At 38.9% G+C, this 25,852-nt stretch overlaps 1 protein-coding gene across 1 annotated transcript; it reads left to right on the forward strand.

The window, feature by feature from the left end:
* The first annotated feature begins 3,754 nt into the window (after positions 1–3,754).
* Positions 3,755–25,488, forward strand: LOC140238938 (cholesterol 24-hydroxylase-like). The gene is made up of 14 exons (XM_072318868.1): positions 3,755–3,815; positions 14,838–14,994; positions 16,969–17,049; positions 17,671–17,752; positions 18,376–18,536; positions 19,272–19,410; positions 20,404–20,517; positions 22,048–22,282; positions 22,790–22,862; positions 23,183–23,267; positions 23,793–23,903; positions 24,491–24,585; positions 25,005–25,077; positions 25,348–25,488. The coding sequence occupies exons 1-14, from the start codon at positions 3,755–3,757 to the stop codon at positions 25,486–25,488; spliced, it is 1,608 nt and encodes a 535-aa protein (XP_072174969.1).
* Positions 25,489–25,852: the final 364 nt, after the last annotated feature.

Here is a 25,852-nt window from a genome sequence, read left to right on the forward strand (position 1 = left end):
CCATAAATAATAATAATAATAATAAAAAAACTGCCTTAGACCAGGCCAACATTAGTGACTTTAGAACTATTGGCCAATATGATTTTTTTTTCTCGAAAGGTCTGCTCTTTGCAGGTTTATGAAAAGCGTGCTTGTGGTTCACTGAATTTAATCAAACACCATACCGAGCCTGTTGGACCCCTCACTGTGTTGTTTTACAGCTGAAATAACCTTTATATCTAACGGGAAGAGAACGTGATCCAAGCTCAGGTAGATGGTCCCTTTATGGAAGGGAGTTCAGTTGTCTCAGGGCCCTTATGGTCGTGGCTGCATTTGAAATCTCACGCACTACAATAATGTTAACACTAAAAAGCGACGTTCTGTCAGAAAGCATCACTCGTTTCTCTCGTGTACTTTCATACACCCTTTGTAGAGTTAGCTACCTCGCTTTAAAATCGTGCTAGACGCCCTGATTGTTCAATTGTTATACGTGAATAAAGAGCAAAAGCGGCTCAATAGGCTATTATTGCAATCATTACCGTAGCGCAGGCGCATCCGGGGACACTATCTTCTTGTATCATTTAGAAAGGGAGAGGATTTTTGGCTTTGGGCGTTACGGAGAAGATGTGCTTAACATGGCTTTATATTATGTACCTTAATTAACTTTTAATGGACTCTATTCATCGTTTTACAGGCTCATGGGCTTGAAGTGGAACGCTTGTAAAGTTAGAGCTAAGATGATGTCCTCATATCAACAGAGATTAGTCTCAATAAAGAAAAACATTGCAACCTCGGAAAGGCGTCCATGGTCTGTGTCAGACAAAGCAAGGCGCTAGTTCACTCCCTTGATTGTTACTCCATTATACTGCGTGGATGCGTTTTTAAAAAGTAAGTTCCCTTCCTTTGTTGTTTTGGCTTGAATACCCCGACTTGTCCATGCAGTTCACTGCATGGAGTGAGCTACAAAGAAAGATGGATATTATTCCCCTCCCCTGATTCTCGAAAAGTATTTCTGATTAAAATATGAAACAATAAAAAGAAAAGCTGGCATAATCTTCAGAAAAAATAAAGAAATCTGACAAAACAAAGTGATAAGATATAACTCTTTTGAGGAACAAAGTTGTATCACAAGTAAAGAATTAAATGAATGCATAAAACATGTAATTCTGTTGATCAAAGTTGGCAAACTTGCCACATTCATGATATTGACATATTTTGCGGCCATTTAGGTCTAGCTATTCAAAAGCTTTTTATTCGAGGATGTATCATATTGCTGCATTTGCATTGCATATAATCATGACATCCTTCATTTCCGTAAGTTTCCTGATATTCGTTATTTCGGAGGAAGAGTAAATAGCATGCAGTGGTTGCAGCATACCCTGTCACATTTCAATATTGTTCGATCAAGTCACTCCGTGCCTATCTTTGTACATCTTTCGCGGCAATGGGATCGCACTCTCTTATCTTATCGTGCAATCAATCTAGATGTAGATTACCGCCTTCAGGTATTTCAGCAAATGCCCCTCACCGGGTGTAATTTGTACATATCATTGTCAGCACACAATTAGCTTGTCAATTACAGTCTGGAGCTCTTTGAATATCCCACATAAAAAATAGGTGTCGGATGCCCGCCAACATGGGAGGGGATTTTTGAAGAATGTGTGCAATATTTAGCTTTCATGACAGTAAAGTATTTGGATTGTACTATGCCTTTGTCATCGCGAGCATTTAACACACGGTTTGAAGGTCCTGATCGGGGTGAGATGGGGGTCTGCTTTTCTTCATGCAGATATCGTTCCGGCCTGCTTACCTTGAGAATGACTTTGACTTAAACGCTCCCCATCACACCTCTTCCCTTTTCTTTCCTCGCCCATTGCAAACCCCACCCCCACCCCCTTTACCCATTTCTTTAAATATACATCAATTCCACTCAAAACCCTAAACGCATCACACAATAGCACAATTTTTTACTTTCAAAATACTTCCCTGAAAATTGCTGCAGTAATGAGTGCTTTAGTGAATTATGACCTTGGGTTGTAATCTTGATAGAAGACGATTTTAATTCGTTTGTTGTTGCTGTTGTGCGTATATCATCATTAATTCGACGGCTGTGACAAAGGCATATTCAGATCGACTTTATCAAAGGGGTGGGAGCGACGTCTTTGTGGACTGGAAAGCTGTATTGCACGCACTTCGATATGAAGTGTGATATATCACACGTTTTTTCTTCTTTTTTTTTTGTCAGTCTACGACGATCTAATTTCGTATTTTGAAAACTTTAGACACTTGGAACTTTGAAAACGCAGATCCTGTAGCATGAGGACGTTATTGGGGAAGACTTTCAGGAGAAAATAGATAAATTAATGCTCGGTAAATTCTGAATTTTTATTGATGGATTTTGTCTTCTTCTTTTTTTTTTCCTAGGCGATGGTAACATAGGCAATTGCTTGCTCAGATGGCAGCAATATGCTGTGGTGGAAAACTAATTCGAATTTCAAAATATCAAAACGAGCCGAGCAAAAGACTACAAGTGTAATTGCATTCCTTGTGAAGTGTATTGACATATCCGATGTGCCTTTCAAATTATTGATGATCTATAGTTGATCTACTGTATAAACCAATGTAAACCAATTTTCTCTATCTTGCGTGTCATGCAGTCTTGGCCGTAAATGAAGAAATTTGTCTGCAACGATTCTCGTCGGACGAACAGAAGATAGACAGGTATTGTGACGTCATTCTAGTTTGATCAGTGAATTCCACGGCGTTACGTAAATCAATACTACACCAACGTGAAGTTGGTGGTTTCTAGGGTAGTTCCATGCCCCTTTGCTAACACAGGGAATCTTTAACAGTGTAGATAGCCACGTGATGGTCTTTCATTGTTCTTCTAACATCTTCATTACATCAGGGAGGTCAAATATCCAGTTGAGTGCAAATTATTGTCGTTAGGTCGGCATGATAAAACGCAGAGACCAATAACTATATAGGATGTTATGATCTTGTAATGTCAATCAAATAAGCACGAGACTAATATGGAGACGAAATTCTACTAAAATTATTTACTCCAGATAATGTGAGTGTAGTTATGTAAAAACTTCGATCAGGGGGTTGTTTCATCAATTTAGTCAGCGCTGACAAGTTGTCAGTCTCTGACAATTTCAGCAAAATCCTTGGTTTTGATTGGCTGAGATGCTCTTGTCACTGACTGTTACCATGGTGATTGTCAGAGACGGACAACTTGTCAGCGCTGACAACTTTCATGAAACAGTACCCTGATTATAATTTCGCATTGTTCTTATGTAGCGATTTTTTTTTTTTTTCGTATTGTAGATGTTAGGTTACACAGTGACACAGTAGTCCTACATCACCGGTTAACGTCACAATGAAGCCAATATGATATAAGACACCTGTGTGGTCCAACATGTAATCATGTTAACTCAAATACACTTCAAGATGCATTTACAAACATCCGACAGAATCACAAAAGCCAGAAATCCTGCACCAAGTAACCACCGTTTCCGATCTACGTTTAATCCTCTGAATGCCACATTAATTTTCTGTCCACAGGTATAATGTGTAAAATTAGTGCGTGTTCAACTCGCTGGCACAGAAAGGGCTAACCAATATCCTCTCTCCACGATCTCCCTTTCCTCGCTCCCGACCTAACCACTTACCCACACGACGGGTTCCGCGGACGCGTTTGTTTGCTCGCCAGGTGTTTTTGAACGAGCGGCCCAATATGCGTTTTTTATTAATTGGCCATTGAAGTTGGACAATGGACTCGTTACACGTTCGAAGAGGTGTGCAGGATTACCACGGCCAGCCAAGCTCGCCAGGTGAGACAGTTCGAGAGGAAAAAAAAAAACAGTTGTCGAGTCGCCACAGTTAGTCTCACGATCTAGGCGTCACTACGACTCATTGATCACTACATACCATCTGTCGTCACCATTAGGCGGGCGTTCTTATGGATTGCATGATTGATTGATAAAAATTGATCGATTGATGGCTGGTCTTCGTTTTGGCCAAATAACTCGAACCCTTTCTACCAGAGAAGCCAGATGGTATAAGAGATGGAGACGGTTATTTCATGGGGCAGACTTTTGATTTTCAAATATCCTTCCGCGTGAATGGGGATAAATGTTTGTTTTCATAATGAAAAGATATCATTTCTTGGCATGATGTCCTCCTTAGATTTAGATTCAGATTCAGATTTCATTGTCACATATCGGAAATTCTTTCTGTTGGCATTCATACAAATAGGAATATCTACATACGCACATTCATACATACACACACAATTACATGTGTACACATACATATATACATATACATACAAAAACACAGTTTCAATATACAATTTGATTATACAGTCATAATTATACTCACAATACATTAGCATTAATTTGTCAGAACATCTAAGCTCAACATCAGCGAGCCAGGCGGTGATGGATGATGGGAGTCCTCCTGGTTCCACTGGAATCGACCACCCATCATCTCGAATCCATTTAAAGAATTAAGGACGCTTAAAGTGGTTCAATAATCATCTTTTGATAGATCAACGGCTTAAGGGATCGACGTGTTGATTGATTAGTTAATTGTTACTTAGTTGACCGCTTGATTACTTGCTTTCTTACGTGGATTGATCGACTAATTGATTTGCTTATTTGAATGGTTAATTGATTGTATATTTGTCAACCCTTTTACACTTTCGTGTTGGCCTACATGTTAGTTTGCCAACCGAGGAAGAATTAGAGAGCTTTGGTGATATACATAAATATGGTTTCCTTAGTATTCACACTCTCTTCCTTCAATGACAAGGTTTTAATAGCTAATGTGAAGGGGAAATGTGAGAGTGATGGGTTTATATCTGCACCTTGGGCTCCTAATCGTACGTGGCAGATGAGTGCATGTACGTAACATCTGAGTTTTTGCAGGAAAATACCTCAGCATCATTAAATTCGAATACTGAGCGAATGAAAAAGGAGAATTTGTTTTTACTTTCCTGATCCTCATCAATGTTCATCTGTAATCAAGAATGTTACAATTTTAATCGCTATAAATGAGCGAAACAATCAGTATGACCCATTCCGGGTTTTATTAATACGTAAAGAATACTTTCATCTACCGGAACTCAAATCTGTAAAATTGTGGCTTGTTTACATTTCAAAATCAAAAGTCATATTCCGAAAGTTTTCTCATTCCGAAAAAAAAAATAGATGCAAAGCAGCAAAAAAAAAAAAAAAGTACTTTCTTCTGTAATTTTCCTCTTCTGTTTCTTCATTTTTCTTTTTCATCTTCACGTCCTCCCTCCCTCTTCATGTTCTTCTCCTTCCATCCCTTTCTCTGTGCAACTTTAAGTCAGCCGGCCCCCTACGTTGTCAGCCCAGTGCAAATTCATTATCGTCCGTGTTAAAGCGATCACAATGCGGAGGGTTGGATGGGCGGGGAGGCAAACACGCATCCGATTTTCCGCAGTTTGTGTGCGCATCACACAGACCCGCGAGTCAGGACGCCGCAGGTGCGAATTTGCGGCACTGACCCGCAGGTGCAAAAAAGATTCGCCGTATACGCTGAACTAGTCTTCAATATGAGTCTCTGATCCAGTATACTTAATTGGTTGGCGCTTAACGATGAATACACGCCTCCATGCGATAGACATTTGGTGTTGTGTGCCATCCTCTTCAGTCAGGTGCAAACGATTAAAAGTCACCTTACGTACCAATGCCAAAATTATAATTCAAGTGGGTGCAATAGATGGTTCTGTATACCCTTCAAATCTAAGGAAATCATGCTTCTTAAAACTACATGTTTATGATAGTATATGAATTAAATTCATATACTATCATAAATGAACATGTTAATTCAACATGTATTTTCGAGATGTATGATCCCATTTTTTTCTTTGATTATATCATATATCAGATTATACACACACATATACATTCATGCATGCACATATGCCTACAATACGTTTACTTCCCAACGTGTTCAGCACACAAAAGACAAGATGTATCATCAAATTTGGATTGATTTTCACGAATCATCCTCCTCAAAATGTGAAAGGATAATTTCATTAGCTTTATCATTTGATGCAGGCAATATCTCTTTTGATCTACCCGCTGAAGTGTTGGTATATAACTTTATAATATTGACAGAAGATCTCTTCCATAATCAAAATCTATATGTGGTTAACCCCTTCTGTGAGAGGGACTTTAGGCAGTGTGCACAAGGCTATGGGGTTTTCTGAGGCCAATCGTCATTCAAAGCATACTCAGGATTTCATACTCTCTTTCTTGTGCTTTTGAATGTTTTTTGTGCTATTCCATGAAGTGTCACTTCTCTTAGAGTCCGTAAAAATGCAATTTGACAATATGCTTCAGAAGAGATGAAGCGCTAGATGTTGGGTCTAATATTCAAGCAATCCTATGTCACACAGTCACACGTCTGCATTACAGTTTGCATCCGTCGGTGATTCTATGGGCAGCAATGTGTGAAGTAATTCAATTAAACATGCCGCAAATCAAGGTTATCCTGGTACAGACATTCCCGGAAGTGAGATTTCACCAATGCTCTTTGTTAACGCTAAATGAAGGTGTTTGAGGATCATGAAAATGCGGTTTGCAGCGGGAAAGCATACCCACTATCATCTTTTTCTTTCCCATATCGTTACGCTTTAGTGCCGGTTACCAGGAGCATTTAAAGAAATGGTATAATTTTGGTTGAGATGGGGATTCAGGTTTTAACTTGCTGCGAGATAATTAGAAGCCACTTATATGAATAATAAAGGACATAAAATTCTAAGAGGAACTAAAAGTTTATTTGATGAAAATCGGTTTTGAAATGGCTGAGATATCCAAAAGCAAAGTAAAACAAAGTGGTCCTAATTGTCCCATCAGGAACTCTTTGTTTGGGGATATCTCAGCCATTTCAAAGGCCAATTTCATCAAGTAAATTTTTAATTCTTCTTAGAATTGTATGCTTTTTTATGTTTCATACAAGTGGTTTTCAGCTATCTCGCAAAAAAAGTTGAAACCTGAATCCTCATCTCGACCACATCTATACCATCTCTTTAAGCCCCCCTTGTATATCTCGCTCCAACTCCCTCCTCCTATAAATGAATTGTTTTATCATGCTGTCGTGATTTTACACGTTTCTTCCACACTACCACATCTCACGAGATCGAGATGAGAGGGGTATATAGGGGAGTGCAATGGCTCTTATCTTTCACTTTTTAATTTTGATAGTACAGTAAATGAGTCATGTATTTCTTATACATTCCTCTTCCCTATAATATATAAAATTTTGTTCGAAGAGTCTATGGTATCTTCATGCAGAGGTATATAGGCCAATATGAAAAAAAGTATATTTCATATCATTTCTGCTCAAACTATCTGTTCATACTGTCGTGATGTAAGGAAGCTTTGCTTGAAAAATCCCTAAAACTTTCAGGGGTGTTCAGACCATGCAGTGGCATTGTCAAGGCCTGGAATCTTAGGGCCATTTGAAGAAATGGAAAAACAGATAAACGCAATTTTCGTTTTCTGTCACTATCAAATATAAAGAGAAAAAGTAAAGCAATAACAAGAAAAGGTGCCGATATAGTTCAGTTTGGAGAGCGTTAGACTGAAGGAATGTATTAAAAGACATCGTGAAAATTACCATTTACGCTAAGCTATTTAATTTCACCGCTGAATCGTGACAACTCGAAATATTACAGTATTTCACGCACGGATGAGATACTATTTGGCCAATTTTCTTCTAGTATATAATTCCACGTAATCTTGTGTCTGATGTATATGTCAATCATAACAACAACGAAAGAATTATTGACAATTGAATACGGTAATGATAGATACCACGGTAGATAATGATCTATGACATCATACTAATTAATCTAGTTTATATAGCAATTTGATTTATATGCTTTACGACGGGAGACAAAACGTTATGGATAGCTGTAAGCACAATTATCTTAGAAAATAATACATCACAAATACTTTTATGATTACATTATATCTGTATTAATTTCCCGAATACCTGTGTAGTGATATGTAAATGTAATTCACCCGTATATATAGAACCTTTCATATTTTTAAGGTAATTTCTTCTGCCTTCGTTATTTTGATGTTGCTTATCGCAATCATTTTAAGGGACAATGTTTCGATAAAGAATATTAAATTCATCACGGATATTGTGGGTGTGGTTTGTTTCCGTTTTCAATTGTTTTGTGGTAAATTCTAGCCGTTGGATGTTTATAGTCACGGGGCCTCCATCTTCGAATACGTTTAAAAAGATCCACTGAACATTCGCAATCAATGGAAGAGTTGCTTTGCTGCAAAATCTGTCGGAGGACGGAGTTTGAACGTTGGCAAGGGATCCTCTTCTGCATGTGTGCTGGGGAAGAAATTGATGGATGGCAAGGAAGATCAAAAACAGGCTGTAAAACGTGTTTTACGACATCAGAGCGTGACGTTTAGGTGAAATTTTCTCAATCAATCGTGTCATTTCGCCACGGTGGTGGAATAGGAATACATGATTCGGTTCACCTCCAGAACGGGTTGTTTGTCTCGTACGTGTCTCGCGGACCGCAGGTGTTGAGAAATGTTTTGCAAACTATGTTTTAATGCTCTCGCTTATAGGCCAGAGGTTTTAAGGTTCCACTACGCTTACCCACTTGCAGCGTTTTAACCAGTATTTGGGCTTGGAAGACTTGGCTGTAGTATCACAATTGCGAGTGAGGGTGGGGGATCAGACTTATATATACTTTGAATTTGAAAATAAAGATGAAATGATATGAAGTGAAATGAATAAGTCGGTGTAGGTAGTGCCTAACCTGAGAGTAATATCAAACACACGTCTAAAGGCCCAACCGTTTGCCCAGCGGCAGTCCTCTGTGTCGAGTCAGACTGTGTGCGTCTCTTTACCGCTGAGGGGGCGAGGCAGTCGAACAATCGCCTACTTCTGCCAAGACCTAGACAGCATCTGTAGACGCGTGCGTTCACACTCACAGAAAAGAAAAGATACGGAAAACGCATGTGGAAAAAATCCCAAATTTTCCATCCGATAGACATTCCATTATATTTCCATTACCCTTTTTAAAATGCTAGGACCTCTAGACAGTGACTTTCGACAAATTTCATGAGACGAACTTCAATTTAGTTGTGGGTTTTTTTTTTCGGACAACATGCGAAGTTAAAAACAGACGCAATACAGAACTAAGCCATGAATTTCTCTTTGCACATTATAACACCGCTTTCTGACACGACTGTGTATTAAAAAAAAAAAAAACCCAAAAAACATCCGCAGTATGACCTACACATATTTTATTAGCAGTTATCCTTGTATGATGCAAACGTGAATTTTCCAATTATACTGATCAACGACCTCACTTTTGGTAGGTCAATTGAGTGTCATCCCAGACGTCTGTTCGTAAAAAAAGAAAGAAAAGAAAGCAAATCGTGATCCATCAACCACAGAGGGGTGCACGATGCAGTTCTGGAGAACAGCCAGACCAAAAGGATAGGAAGGGGGAGGGGGTGGAGTCGTGGTGCAGCCTGTTGTTTTTCCTTTCGACGATATTTCGAATCTATTTGAACTTGACAATCAATCTCATCATGGTTAAGTTATGAGGGGTGTTTCTTGTCATTGATTTGTGGTGGTGACTAATTAGACTCTGGTCGGTTGTGATCGACCCGTGTATTGTATTCACCTTCACTTTGTTCACATCAAAGCAGGATTAGCAAACTCTCACTATTCTTTTGGTTGTATGAGTAAGGTTGAGATGGTTGGTAAGGTGAGAGTACAGTGTGTTAATTCGATCGGAGAAACGTCCCTACATTTATACTCGCCAAATGTCCACGAAAAAAATCCATAGGCGAACCTTCTAAACGAAAACAGAGAACAAGTTTTAAGTCTCAGGACGTCCAAACTTCTACCACAAATAATCAAACAAAAAACAAACAAACAAAACCAATCAAAAACAAGAGAAAAACAAACAAGACGTACGTACTAAAAAAGACTTGTCGTTCTTTTAGTCGCTGTGCATCGTTTCACTGCCATGAGTTGATATCTGTAATTCGACTTGCCCGTGGTAAACATAAACGTAGAAATAAAGCGACCGTTGACTTATTGCAAGTTTAGCGACCTTGATTTACATGCAAAGATGAAATCCCCCTCTTAAAAAAAACACCCAGTATCATAAAAGATTTTTTTTAAAAACTAGTTTATAATTTTTTCCTTTTTGTTCTGATCGGAGAAACGCAAAATTTGCTTGCTCTTAATCGATTATCGAAATCAGACAACAATTCAAACAGGATTGGATTATTAGGTGATGGCGGACTATACGTCCCTCTAAATAGGAGGCAGTAAAATTAACTTAGAGGACGGTGTACAAAAGAAGAGAAAAATCAATCATGTTTTATACTCGACACGAACACGATAAATGTCCAGTGCGATGACTCATACCACAGGGCTCTGGAGGGGCACTTAAAGAAAGCCGTATTTCACTTGAAAGGTCACGGGTAAAAGGATTAAGGGCTGTGTCAAAATGAGCTGCTTTAGCGCGCGGGAAAGGCGAGGCCGGTACGTCATTGTTTACAAGCCGAGAGTCATCCGCTCCGATTGTGAAGTGCAGACGATCATCAATCCTGAAGGGCGCGTTAAAGTAAGAAACCGTGCTTCCCTTGCTTGATGAGAACAAGATCAGGAAAAGATGACTGTTTTTAAGTACTTCATGGATCGCTATAGAAAAGCGTTATACTTCTATGATCTTATCGTGTGGGTCAGCCAATATTCCTCTCAACGAGGGGTCCTGCAATGATACTGGATCATTATAGTGTTGTGTTCACCAATAAATAATAATAAATAAATACATACAATTTCTTAGCGCCGTTCTCCACTTTGATTAAATGCTCAAGGCGCTTTACAATTGTACATCAGAGCAAACAGACTGAAGATACAAGTACATCACCGTAATAGAAGAAGATGAAGAAGCAGAAGAAAAAAAAAGACATGAAAGTCTGTCTTCAAAAGGCACTGGTCTTCAAAATGCACTGCTAAACAAATAGGATTTTAAATTACTCCTGAAAGATGTTCTGGAGCTTGAGTCTTTCAGCTCACGAGGAAGTGAATTCCACAGTGTTGGTCCAGCGTGAGCGAAAGCTCGTTCCCCCCAAGATTTCCCAGAAAACGGAATATGTAAAAGACCTGAAGTTGAGGATCGAAGAGTTCGTGAAGGTTGGTATTGACGAAACAAACAAACATTGTAATCAGGAGCTGTTCCCTCAATAACGTGATAAACCAAAAGAAGTATCTTAAACCGAATACGCTCCGAATACCAAGGGGCAGAACATGTTGCAGATATTTTCCTTTCTATGGGAGATAAGATATTTCACGTAAATACATGGCTAACAATACCAACGATAGAACGAGCAATCAAACTAAGGTGAAAGGAATTCATTTTCTTACTCTGAGCTGGACAGCAGACGACCTGTAATAAGAATGGGTTCTCCATGTTGGAACTCAGAATCTACGTCAAAAGCATCTCAAACCGTTCAGATAGGATATTCTCTAACACTCTGATTTTCTCCCTAGTTAGTACATCTTCTATGCAAGGGACTCTCACTCGTCTTTGAATATACCCCGGCGTGATTTCACTATATAGCAAATAATGATAGTAAACAGTGTCCTTTATTGTTACAGTAGGATCATGTAACACAATCACATGCGTTTAAAGTCATGTTTCATCAACCGACATGACTTGTGTTCAAAAAAGCGATTCAAAGACAAAATGTAGAGGAGCGAAATAGTCACGTGACGTGGCGGAGAACGAACTCCTTCATGAATGCAGTCACAGCTTGAGTGAAAATGCATGTATTATACTAAAATTTGATTGACGTACATGTACAGACAGATATAATAGCGTTAGAATTCACTACGGCATGTTCACCGCAACAAGCAATTTCGTGGTTAGTAGGCATCATAAATAGCTCCTGGAAACCACCAATAGAAAGGGGAAAATGACACTCTGCGCGTGATGCCTTATGATGGACGTTTTGACTAATTATGCTGGAACCCGAACATTTTTGTCTGATATTTTGTCTTACATATCTTGTATTTTGTAAGATTACATACTAACTTTTGCAACAAACCGTTATTTAAAGGACTTATAACGGGAACGTCATTATGATAAGCTGCTTACTTATCAATTATACAAGCATGATTTCATGTTTTGTTGATCACATTATGACAAAATGGGTCTATTAAAATGCGTGCGATATGTGATGACAGCATTCTTTTTATTCGCGATGGGTCCATAAATCATAACATAAAGCGAGATTTATTGCTGTCTGTGGCTTCTTGTTTTGTGAAAACACTCCGCCAAAATGAGCGCCTGGGTCTCTGTCAAGTGAAGCACAGCTGACGCTAGATGGCGTACTTCACAATTGCTTAAATCCACTCATTTATGATGATAGGGCAAGAGAGTCACAAAATAAGGGCACTGATCTCTCTTGGAAGCCGAGTATCAAAGAACATATATTTTCCTATTAAAGGCTGGCACGAACAATGAAATGCTCTTATCAGTAGTTATTTGACACTATTTTACACGTTGTGCTTTGTGGTTCCATGGCTAAATAATCATTCCACATTTTCCTTTAGTATTTACCTCAAAGAAAATGAGATGCGATGATTTTGGCGTACGTCTAAGTGAATGTAAAAATCGTTATGTGCAGACGATTGACTGTTCAACGTTAATGATCTTGTTGTTTTATTTTGAAATATTGCTGCTTGTTTTTTTTTTTTGAAAATCACATAATTCAAAATGTGATGCACCCCATCAACTGCCATCAAACACATGGTAATGCCACCTTCATTCATCACATATACCCCCGTCCCACATATTTTTCTCATCGGTCACTCGACAAAAGCAAAGTTTGGTTTATTTTCCAGTCACCCACCAAGATGTATCGGATCGCAGTCTGAGGAATCCGACTTGTGCTGGTCAACTATCAGGTCAGTGTCAGACATGTCGGGCGTGAGCCGATGAGGCAAGATTGTCCCACGAAGGAACTTACGTCAGAGCTTAGTTCGCTATCGGACGCCATTTCCAGTCCCAAGACCATCAGTCAGTGTAAGATAAATGTTGAGTCAGTCCGATAAGTGTCGAGACAATCCTGTATGTGTTAAACTTGTGGCCAGCCGACGTCCTATGACGATCTGTTGAGTGTCCGATGATTAACAGTCAGTGGACAGGTAAACTTGAGTCTTGGTTCTGGTGTTCTTGTGGCATATTGGTATCACCCTTGGTGAGCCTTGGTCCGAGTCTCTGAAGCTTGTCGGATCATAGATTTCACCGGAACTCATCGGAGCACCGAAAGTCTTGCATTTTGGAGACCTGGAGGGCATTTCATGAAGGAACTTGTCGGATAAAATATCTGACAAGTCAATTATATCCGACAAGTTCAGAGAAATCAGCCAATCAGACTAAGGAATTTCTGAAAACTTGTCGGATATAATTGACTTGTCAGATATTTTATCCGACAGGTTCCTTCATGAAATGCCCCCCTGATAAGCCTTCAATGGTCAGTGGAATGGGTCCTTTAGAACGTATATTGTATCTGTCGAAATCTTTTGTCTTTCTCCAATTTTCCCCTCTAAGTGGTATGCCTTGGTATGTGACAAGTTAATGCCGTTAGAAGGAATCATATATAGGCCTATAAAGGGGATAAAATGGTAACAATCAAACTTAATTAACGGCAACGAACCACTGTGCGTATATTTTGATGAGTGGGACCTTCATTCCATTAGTCTGAGGCAGGTGTGCTTTATCTAAAACGAAATTGCTGGAAATGCCTGAATCTTCTTGAATCTCCAATTTCTGGATTTTGTGAAGGTATAAAAAGCTAATTAATGTTTTGCCAAAATTTGTATTAGATATGATGCCTCGGAAGGGATCAGCTGTAAGAGAAAAACAACACAACAGTTGTGCCATGTAATATGATTATTTTATTACCACTATATGACTGTGTGCAGCACTGTGCAAGGGATATTATAGGCAGGACAAATGCAAAGCTCAGAAAAGCTTACAAATTGTATGGGACACTTATAACTGTATAAAGAAGACTGCATGAAGATGAATACTGACTGTAAACTGGGCTGTGGTAGTTAAAGAAAGAAACTCAACAATTGGGAACTCTGGAGTGAGAGAATTGGGTCCTGTATATATGACCTGGTTTATGGGACCAGTCCTGTAACTTCTACCCTTTTCTCACTGCATAATACAGATAACGCACTGGGATAGAATATGAGGACACAGTGCCGGCGTGAAAAGCAGGACGGTCTTCTTCGGAATATGTAGACTGAATAACAATCATCTAACCCATTTACTTGACCATCATAATTTAACCTTTGCAGTGGCTATGTCAACAAAAGGTTTGAAAATAGAACCCCTGACAGCCATCTGGAATGACGACTAGCTTCTTTGATACCTCGTTCAGATTTCGTTTGGAATGTGGCAGTATTGTTACAAACATAAAAACAAGGAGCCGTATAATTATCACTGATCCATATCATATTCGATCTTTGTTACAAAAAACAAGCAACAAACACCTTGATGGTTGAACTTTGGACCCAATTTTGCGAGTGTCACAACACTGCCGGAGTTAATTTCATGGCATTGTCAGTAGACTCGCACTGGTCAAAGACAGCGTGGCGTATTGGCCAAGTATCATTCGAATTCAATGCCTGCTTGCCTGTAGAAATCTAAGCTGCATGCACGTGGGTACCGGTAATTGAATTCATAGGCTTTTCATGATTGAACTTGCACTTGACCGTACCCATCTGTCCGGATTACCAGTGAGTTGCAACCATGTTGGTTGGGAGTACCTTCGTTACATTACTGGGAATTGTGATTCTTGTCATAATAGTCTTGTTGTTCATGGTATTCCTGTGGCTGTCGGTAACCATACTCCTCTTGGAATATCGGTATCGTGACATCCCTGGCCCAAAGAGGACAAGGTAAATAATAGCGCGTAATACGAATTTCATATTGCATTGGACCACGTATAAAATAGCCTTTGTTGATCAACCGTATGGGCTCTCTCAAGCTGATGTCCATTGCGCCTTTCTCCAAATTGGCGCCATGTTTGATTTTGTAATTTATAGGACAAGAGGTGTCAGTGTACGGTATTTAATTGTCATGAGTATACTGTCAAGTGTGCGTAATCAATATCAGAATCATCACTATAACAATCTGGCGCAGACCTTTTAGGGCGTGCTGTCTGTGATATACCACGATATTCGGACCCTTTAAGATGTCCAATGAACACTTCCACTATTTAGATGCAAAGTTTTTGTTTGTTTGTTTGTTTGGGTTTTTTTAACAGAACTCGTAATAGACCGGTTCTGCAGTGTATTCAAATTTTTATGCATGCTTTGTTCACAAACGTTGCCCTTCACAACCATAAAGCTTGCACTACCTAGCAATAACTAAGTGAATTCCTGCCTATTATAGGCCTACATGGAACGTAGTGGCAGGGAGCAGGTGAATGAAATGCTTCGTGCTAGACTGTAGGAAAGGAAACATCCTTGAATTGCAATAATTACAGAAACCGTCCATTGCTTTCTAAATCATGAATTTCCTGCTATTGTGACAAGATGTGACAAAACTCTCAGTTATGCCGATTTACGATCTAGACGTTGAGGCGACTTCAAGACAGATGAAGTGTACTACACAATAATAGTAGCTTGCGAGCCCATGCTTGACCCCACTTCTACTTAACAAAATTAGCACCGAACAATCTTTGCCGCGTATGTATAACAAATTACTTTTCGGCATGGCCTTGAATGCTGTTACCCACGCAAAGTGTTCTCGGAATACAAAGAGCGTAAAGGCTACTTCATTAATTAACAAAGCAAAGTGCACGGCACAAGAATTTCTTTAATCGTATGGATAAGAATTTGAAGAACATTACATGTGAGCTTTAAAGATGTGAGGATATGAATTTCTAACGAAAGTGGGTCTGCGAACCGAACCACAACAGGCACCAGTTTAGATCAGGAAAGCGAATAATATTTTTGCCAATGATGGAAAGTCAGTCCTTGATATTTGCTATGCCACCAATGAGCTGTGTTAGGGGTAAATGTGAAATCTTTGCCAATTATTTTCAGCTCACCTGAGCATATCAGAAGGGGAATGCGACCTCTCGAGAACAGCTTCCAGCCGCGCCTCAACTACTGATGGGGCATAATCATCGTTTATGAGATGGATAGAATGGGCAAAACACCTTAATACGGATAACTAATCAGGTAGATTCAGTTGCCCGGCAGTTTGAAGAATCAAAGTTATTCATCTGTTCATTGGTGTTCCAGGAGTGTCCACATACTACTCTATTGTCCATGTAACAGGCAACAGTTTTCGCAAAGGTATCAGAATTGTTTTGTTCTACAATCAGAACTCTTACGGTATTGCCTTATTGCCATTAGCTATATACATGTACTATATTATAACCACCTGTGGCTGTAGGCGCCAATGATGATGAGAAAGTAACACAATTCGAACTTCTTGAAGGTGCATGGTTAGGATTTAGCCAGTGTGGCAACTAATATGGGGTCAATCCAAAGAATACAAGGATCTTAAGCTATGAAATGGATAACAGTAGCCCATTATATACGGTGATTCAAGGGGGAGGTCCAGAAGTAGATCGACTTCCGATTACTGTAGAATCCAAACTCAGACATCTCAGATCGTGGGATAGAGAAATGCATCGGAAAGGTGCAGGCAACATCCGAGTGAGGTCATCCAAGGACTCACTTTTCGAAATCATATTAGGACGCAGATATACTATGGATCACTTAACTTCAAACGCACCTGACTGGCACTCTTAAGAAAATTAACTTTTTAGGGTCGCGAACATAATGTAGTGTGACCAATGGGAGACTTGGGTGTCTAGTAAACTGAATCAACTTCTTCTTCACTCACCCTTTATGCAGCTTCTTTTCTGGAAACATGGACAAGTTTGCGATTCTGAGAGAGAATCCGGACCTTTCTGTTTCCATGGTTTTCTACGAATTGTAAGTGAATTGACTTTTCAGTATAATTAGGCCAAGGGGTAGAAAAGCAGATGTGGACTGGATTGTGATCCCTGAGAGCATTTAGATTTACAAAGATGTGTGTGTCACATGTTATTGATTAAACATTTGATAAATGTCACACTGCAGTTTGATTGTTTCTTTCCAATTTTGATGTTCTTTGCTTTGCAACGGGGGCCAATCGTCACTCATGTATTATTACAACTTTCAAAAGGTTCATGGTTGTATGAAGGGAGGATCATTTTTGGTGTGAAGTGTGAAAAAACTCTTTTTTTTCCCCAACAGTCGATGAGTCAATGAATGATAGCAAAAGAAAGCCATACGTTTGTGCTAGTGTATGTTTGTAACACACGACTGCATATATTTTAATTTAGATACACTATACTGATAATAGTGGTAATCATGATAAAGATTATAAAAATGTTTCGAATACTAAGAGACTGTAATGATTGCAATTTTAGTTAATACTGACAGCGCTTAATACGGGCATCGTATCAACACATTTTGCTGTTTCACGTCAGTTCTTTGTCATAATATTGTGTTGTTTGTTTGTTTGTTTGTTTGTTGTTGTTTTTTGTTGTTTGTTTGTATTTTTGGTCACAGGACTAAAGAATTTGGTCCTGTCCTGTGGATGCGAATCCTCTGGAGGCCATTCATCCTAGCAAATAAGCCAGAAATTGTCAAGGTATTTATCAGTGCACTTCTATTGACAACATTGATTAAACTTAAAAACTCAAGGACTGTGGGTGACTTTCGGGCAAGATAGTTACCACTATACGGCAGTGGATATACAGGTCAGTCAGAATACGAAAATGAACACGAATGTTGTTAAAAGGTACAAGAGAGGACAGAGACTGGAATACAAAGTAACCCATTGACAATATACGAAACATTTCGATGGTCTTCGAGCCGTGCTTCTAACGTTTCTGTACTATGGAAAACTGCAAAACTTCAAAACTTTTGAACTAGATCATTTTGAAGGTCAAAGTAGACACCCCTAAAAATAATAATTGATAAACCGATACATTCAGAATACCAGCAGGGAATAATTGTTTGATTAATCTGTTCATTAATCAGCCTTCCCTTATTCTTGTGTTTCTGAGCCCATTGTAGCACAATAACCTTGTTTAACAGAAATGTATATAAGCCGGTGAAATGAATTTTGTCGTTCAAGGAGATCTTGAAGAGTTGGAGTGAACATCTCTGTGAAACCTTCAAGAAACTATTTCAATGTACACTGCAACGTGAACTGCAAACATTGTTATGCTCCCATTCCTCTGATTTTTTGAATAACTAAAATGGAACTAGGACTTACTACTGAACAGCCGTCACACCAAACCGATCGAGATCTACCGGTCGTTCCAGGGTATGTTTGGTGCGCGCTTCTTGGGACACGGTTTAGTGTCTGAGGTGGACCACGAGAAGTGGTTCCACAGGCGAGCCATCATCAACCCGGCATTCAGGCGTAAGTGAGTATCAACAACTCACCGTCCATCTTTTGTTCTTTGTTTGTTTGTTCGTTTGTTTGTTTTTTAATCTGTCAGTTTGCAGAGCTCGGTTGATTGATGACGAAATGCATGATTGATGGTTCGAAAAATCAATATTTGGAAAGTTTTGTCTTCCTGATACAAATAAAAATTTGGGGGTTTAGATATATGCGCTGTATGAGAAGCTCTAAGAGACTCAATCAAAACGTCGGAATCTGTTTCTTTTTTTATTCAGTGTTTGGAATAAGTCATTTAGCAAATACTGAAATTATTGCAGCTTTATAATGCGTATAAGAACATTATGTCTCCTAGACATGATATGAGTTTATTTCTCATAAATGTTGATTCTAACACACGAGGAAATAAATTGAAACAAAAGATTTCGTCAACGTAGTAGAGATCTTGTTTGCTTGAGTGATTAAGTTCAGCTATCTAAATGTGCAGTCTAGAGCTATATTTCCCCAGGTAAAATCTTAAAGTATTTAATATGTTGACTATTATGATGAATTTATAAAGATTATCGACCATCCAAGGAAGACAGGCCCCCCTTTCTCTCGCTATTGTTACTCCCGGCAAATAGATATTTTGTCCACGTATCACACCAGGTATGTCCTGTCAGAAATCAAAATGGTAAAACACAGTATGAGGCCCACAAATTTGTTAAGCCTTTAAAATAGTATAGATTTCTCTTGAATTTTCCACGGGCGTAACCCTCAGATACCTGATCGGCATGATGGAGCAATTTAACGAGGGCGCCGAGGCGTTGTGTGAAAGTATTGTCGGGAGAGCAGACGGCAAGACCCCGATCGCCATGCTGGACGAATTCAACAACGCAACCCTCGACGTCATCGCAAAGGTAAACCGTAGGGTGACTAACACTATTCAAGATACAGTTGCTGAATTACCAGTACAGGATTTGATATTCAGTGCAATAGCGTGCCTTCATTGTCATGAAAATATTCAAAGGGTATAAAATAAAGATTTTATCAATCAGAACTTATATAATATTTATGCGTATACGTATAAATATTAATTAAATTATTTATTAAATATAGCTATATATACGTATAGTATGGACAAGTTCATGCACTCCAAGTGAACAGAAAGTATACTCTCATGACGCAAAATAGAGGATGTGATTTTATGACAAGTACCTTAAATATTGCTTATGAAAATTAGATAATAGTAAGATACAAAGAAATACGTAAGAAAGCAAATTACTGCCCATCTCACGTGTTGCAAAAGAGTCAGATAATGGAAGTGGAAAACAAACTATACACTTTGATGAAAAAAAGTCAAAACGTGCTCTCTGGTTGCTGTAGGATGCGTCATTTATACCATCTTCCTTTACGAACTTCTCAAATGAAGATTTCATGATGACGTTATACAATATGGTCACTTTTCACAATGTTCTCTTTTTCGGGCGTCATGAATATAATGTGTATATAATGCTACATCATATCACGTTGAAGCTTATAACCTAATCTTTGACTTTTTTTTCCAAATCTCCAACCAATTCCATCTGATATATAGCAAAGAGTAAAAATCTACACCTATATGATTTCTACCGCAAATGTTAGTTCATCATTACTGAATCTATTCTCTATTGGTATTTTCCTTCTTCATAAAACACAAGTTGATCCTTTGGCGTAATTTCTCACTATGATACAGGAGTAACATCGCTGCGTCCTGGACGAAGATGTGTTTACACAGTTTCTTCTTATTTTGGTTTAATGAGTATGAAAGCTTGCCTTCTTTAAACTCTGGAACCTTTGTGATGTGTCGTCGTGCTCTTGACGAAGATGTTTTCACACAGTTTTCTCTCACTTAAATTTAATAACCTCCATAGATTGCTTTCGGTATGAACACACACGCTACTACTGACCCATCTTGTCCGTTTCCTGCTGCTATTGCCGCCGTTTTCAAAGGGTTGCGGGCGACTTTTGAAAATCCAGCAATAGAGGTAAAGGACAGAATGTCCGTGGCAATAATCTCAGTTTCTTTCTCTTTTTTTCCCCCTCAAGCCTTTGCAAATATCTGTAAAGATAGTTGTTTATAGAAGAAATTAAGACATATGCATAGGCATATCAAACATTGGCTTAATGGAAGTCCTTACGCACAATTAATATTATGAAACCTTAAAGATGTTCTGATAAATCTGTGCTGTTTTCCATGAAAAATCGTCGTCGCAAATTTAGATACAAGCCGTCCCGTCCGTATACAGGTAATGATCGAACGCTTCATTCTGGCAAGAGTTTTCAAACACATGAGTCAATGCAAGCGGTTCCTCTACATGCGCCCCAATGAATGTACTCTTTAAAAATAATGAGAAAAAATCTCGAAGCAATATCAAGCCATGGGTCCTTTTGTCTAAAAGAATGGGTAATTGCAATTTGGTAGAAAGAAATAGTGAAAAAAAAAAGAGAGCAGTACAACACTCAAGTGTCTTCAGAGTCGCATGATCATATCGAGCAGTGAAAGGTGACCACTGGACGTACATATTTATGCCTCCGCCACAAAGTGGTGCCGGAGGCATTATGTTTTCGGGTTGTCCGTCCGTCCGTCCGTCCGTCCTTCCGTCCGTAATGAACTTTGTGGACAGCGTAACTAAAAAACCTTTTGAGGTATCCTAATGAAACTTGGCATGTATGTGTATTAGGGGGTGAAGTTGTGCCTATCAACTTTTGGGTGCACATGCTCAAGGTCAAAGGTCAAAAGGTCAAGGTCAAATACGTAAAATTTCACTATTTCCACCATAGCTATGCAATGCCTGAAGATATTTTCTTGAAACTTAGTGTATACATGTATTACCCAATTAAGATTCTTTGGTGAAAGTTTGGGATCATGAGGTCTAAGGTCAAAAGGTCAAGTAAAAATATCAAAACTTAACTTTTTTCTCTGTATCTTGGAAATTGTTCAAGGTATCTTCATGGAATATAGTATACATACATGTACTGACTGGCAGTGAATATCTAGAGAATTTAGGGTTCATGGGTCAAAGGTCAGGGGTCAAAGGTCAAGGGCAACACTTCAAAATTTTACTATTTCCCTCATTTATACAATTCCAGCAGGATTATCTTTTCTTTTTTACACTTGGTGTATGCATGTATAACCTAATATAGATTCTCTGGAAGCTTTTTTTTTTCTTCTTTTTTTTTTTGTTTGCCTCAAAGGTCAAAAGGTCAAAGATCAAGGGAAAGTGCTGAACTAACTTTTTCCTCCATATCTCAGAAGTGGCTCAAGTTATCTTGAAACTTACTACGTATTTATACATGTTGTGCCTGACAGTGATTATCCTATGAATTTTAGGGTCAAAGGCCAGATGAAAATGGTAACAATGAACTTTTCATTATAGAAATTGCACTTTTTCTCCATACCTTGAAGATTACTCAATGCATAAACTTATGAACTTTTCCTACTCTTTGTCTATTCATCTCGCATCTCATTCCTGATGTAACCGTTGTCATTGTGCCCGCACGATACTTTATAATAGTGGGACATTTCGAGTAAATCCCGAAAGTTTCGCCAAGAGGTGCGAGAGGCGATCAGACTGGTACGCACAACGGGTCGTAAGTGTGTGGAGGAGCGGATCAGTGCGCGTCAACGCGGAGATCACGTACCGCACGACATCTTGGAAATGATTCTGGAATGTTCCAATGACTTGAAGGGGAGTTCTGATTTCCAGATGGAAAATATGATCGACGAGTTTATGACGCTTTTCATTGCAGGTAAGTGCGGATTAATTTCCCAGCAATACGGACACTTCCGTGACTGTAAGAATGCAACATGTCAAATGAAACATTTCGCATGCCTTAAAACCAGCACAGCACTTCAAAGTTGCATGCCCATCATTTATTATGAAAATAAAGTGAGCTGATATGAGTTTGCGATGGAAACTCCCGCAGGAACTGACGATTCGCCAGCACACTATCGCACGATGACGTAAAAAGTCTAGATTAAGGTGAAACAAAAATCAAGAAAAAAAAAGGTTTCTTATTTGATGGTCAAAACACGAGGCATCTAAAGTTTTGATATACCTTATTATGCATTTCTGTGCCAGGATAAACAAAATCCATAGGCCCTAAATGTGGTCGCATTATGGTTAGCTTTCCAAAGAGATCTTTTATTCAGTGACGCCACTATAACTCGTGTTAAACCTACATCGCTCCTAATCTCATTATTTCAATGCAAGTTGACGAAACAAGCTCACATTTTGACCGTGTTGTGTTTGACAGGACAAGAGACAACCACCAATCTTCTCGCTTTCACCTTACAGCAGCTTGGCAGACATCCTGATGTTGCTGAAAGGTAAAGCATTTTTGTTTTACAGATGGTCCTTCAAAACAAAAAATTCATATTGATTTCGTTATCAGCTGATGGACCTCGAAATATCCTCTGAAGCTTTATTGGACATTGTGAGTCCGCCACCACAGAGTAAATTCAAGTATTCCTACCCCACCCTCTGCACGAGCAATATCATTCTTCATTGTCGTTGTTTGTTGGACGAGCAGTTCAGGTTACATGTCTGGTATACCCAATTCAGTATCTCGGTAATGGTCAAATCGTCTTTCATATTTTTGTATTGTCTGACTATCATTTTGTTTTGTATCTTTATGTTCTGTTTGCAGGTTACAGACTGAAGTGGATGAAGTATTGGGTCATAAACCTACCATTGAATACGATGATTTGGCCAAGCTGGAGTTCATGATGCGAGTGAGAAAATCTTGATCTTCAGAGTGGATCTGTGACCATACTGCCAACAACTTTGCCCCAGTAGTATTACCTCTTGTAGTGTGGTATTTGCTAACCTACTATCAGCGTAAATTTCAAGTGCATAGCAGAGACAACATGGGTGCTTATTGTACCATTCAAGCGTCCTCTCTGGCCAATTCTTCACCTGTCATTGACATTGCAAAATAGGCAAGATTTATATACAAATTTAGATTCTATTTCAATATGATAATTACGAAATAGGCTGCCAGTGGCGATGGTAGGACAAAATGCCATTCCCTTTTTAAACTTCAAAAATAGCAGTTCTTAACTCGTTGGATAACGTGCTGGACAGTTTTTGACAGACTAATTTCGCAAAATACTGTCAGCTGTTTTGCGGCACCTCAGTGGTAAACGAGCTAAGATTTTTGGTAGAATATTATGGAAAAAAGATTTGTCATAAATTCATGAAGAGAGAATGTGTTTAGATATTGTTTTCATGGATTTCGCCTTTGGATTTCATTCTAGGTTCTCAAGGAAACGCTTCGCCTGTTTCCACCTGTGCCTGGTACGTCCCGGAAACTTGCGCACCCAATCCGTTGCAATGGTTTCACGCTTCCCGCTGGAGCCCCCGTGTCGGTGGGTAACTCATAGATGCAGACATTGGCTACTACTATGCCTCCCTCTTCGGGCTGGGACCTAAAATGTTTGACCCTTATATCATTGTATAATCTGTTGTTTGTGATGTAGAAAAATAATTATTAGTGATGTTATTTTGTATTGAAATGTTGAAATAATGTAGAAATGAACATTTGCATTACAGATATATTGGAGCTAAGAAAAAATAACGCAGCCGGCACGTGATAATAATGAACTGTTTGATATCAACAGAGAAAGTTTTCTATTTAATGTAATGACTTTGCAAAATGCCGGCTCAGTAATCATTGCAATCAATTATTGTGGTTCGCTTCAGGTGCCTTATTTCATACTTCTTGATCAAAGCAAAGAAATATATTAATTGTACATATGATCATTATTGCTACAATCTAGTGATGAAGCATGTAAACAGAATAAAAAAATCATTCGTCGAGAACGCCTTACTGCATGTATGCAATCTGTGGTTCTGTTTCCTGTAAGCCGTGTTGTCCTCTTTCTTCGCCTGATATTTTTCATGGTGACCAACACAAAAGTTTTCGGGAAATACACATTTCTCTCTCGCACAACAGATCATGACAGCTGTGATGTCGAGAATGGAGGAATATTTTGATGAGCCGTTGGTTTTTAATCCCGACCGCTTCAAGACGACCGATGAAATGCAAATGTAAGCTTTCTCCAGTTTTCTAGAGTTGATTTTCCTTCGCCTTCATGATATCACAACTTGTGAGTGTTGTTTTTGCCCTACTTATGTAGACTATCACTGCTGATTGAAAGAAATTCCTGTCATTACTTGATAACGATCTGGGATGCACTCCATGTTTCATTTATTTGAACGTGATGCAGTGAAGACTATGTGGATGTTCAAGTTTGCAATAAGATGGGAGTTTTATATATAAAAATGTAGTGATCGAGGCATTGTAGCAGAGAGCTCAAGGGTATATTACATATTTCTCTTCATTTTGACTATACAATTTACAAGATGAGTAAAATGGAATGTTATGTTTCTTTCACATGATTCATTAATCAAAAGTTTTCAAATCATGTCCGGTCTATGTTTCGAATTACTCACGACTTCCATTCCAGGAGACGTCACTTCTACGCGTACTTCCCGTTTTCTTTGGGTCAGCGATCGTGTATTGGTCAACAGTTTGCTCTGGTGAGGCATTCAAAGAATTTAATTCATTCTAAAGACCTTTCTTTTTTCAGGGGGATTAAACACATTGTAATGCCTAAATAATGTACACAAAATTGATCGAATGAGCATGGAATGATTTTTATTATTTTGTAGAGGTAGGATCTCTATTTAAGGAAGAACGATCATTTGTAGGAAGAAATAAATGATGTAAATGACACCTTGTGTTTCGGACTGTTTTATCAATCTGCACCAATTTTGCTTGAATCTTTGTTCGTTTAACCCCCTTTGTAGATCGAGGCTCGTGTGTTCCTCGCAAAACTTCTTCAACGATTCGCGTTCCGGCCGGACCAGTCTTTATTGTCTTCCACCGAGGACGAAGTCACCAACAAACCAAAGGATGGATGCAAGAATTATGTGACGCTGAGAACATGAAATCATATACCAACGAGATACCAGCTTTATCACGCCTTGTGATAAAGGCTACTCTGCAAAAACATTGGTGTTAGATCTAACATCGTCGGTGTGAATCTAACACCGATCAAGTGTCAATTAATAGAGGAACACACCGACAGGTGTAGAAAGTATTGAAAAGTGTTCACCTGGCACTGTGCTGGTATCTATTCAACACCGCATGGTGTTGATTTGATATTGCTGGTGTTAATGTCAATGGTACAACACCCGCCCAGTGTCAGTAGGAGACCACACCAACAGCTACTGGTGTTACTGTGTTTAAAAAAATCAAGTACTGTCTCGGAAAGTTCTCGATCATCTTGTTGAAGCTTAAAATCAACAAGAA

This window comes from Diadema setosum, chromosome 1 (assembly GCF_964275005.1).
Source record: "Diadema setosum chromosome 1, eeDiaSeto1, whole genome shotgun sequence".
Classification (NCBI taxonomy): domain Eukaryota; kingdom Metazoa; phylum Echinodermata; class Echinoidea; order Diadematoida; family Diadematidae; genus Diadema; species Diadema setosum.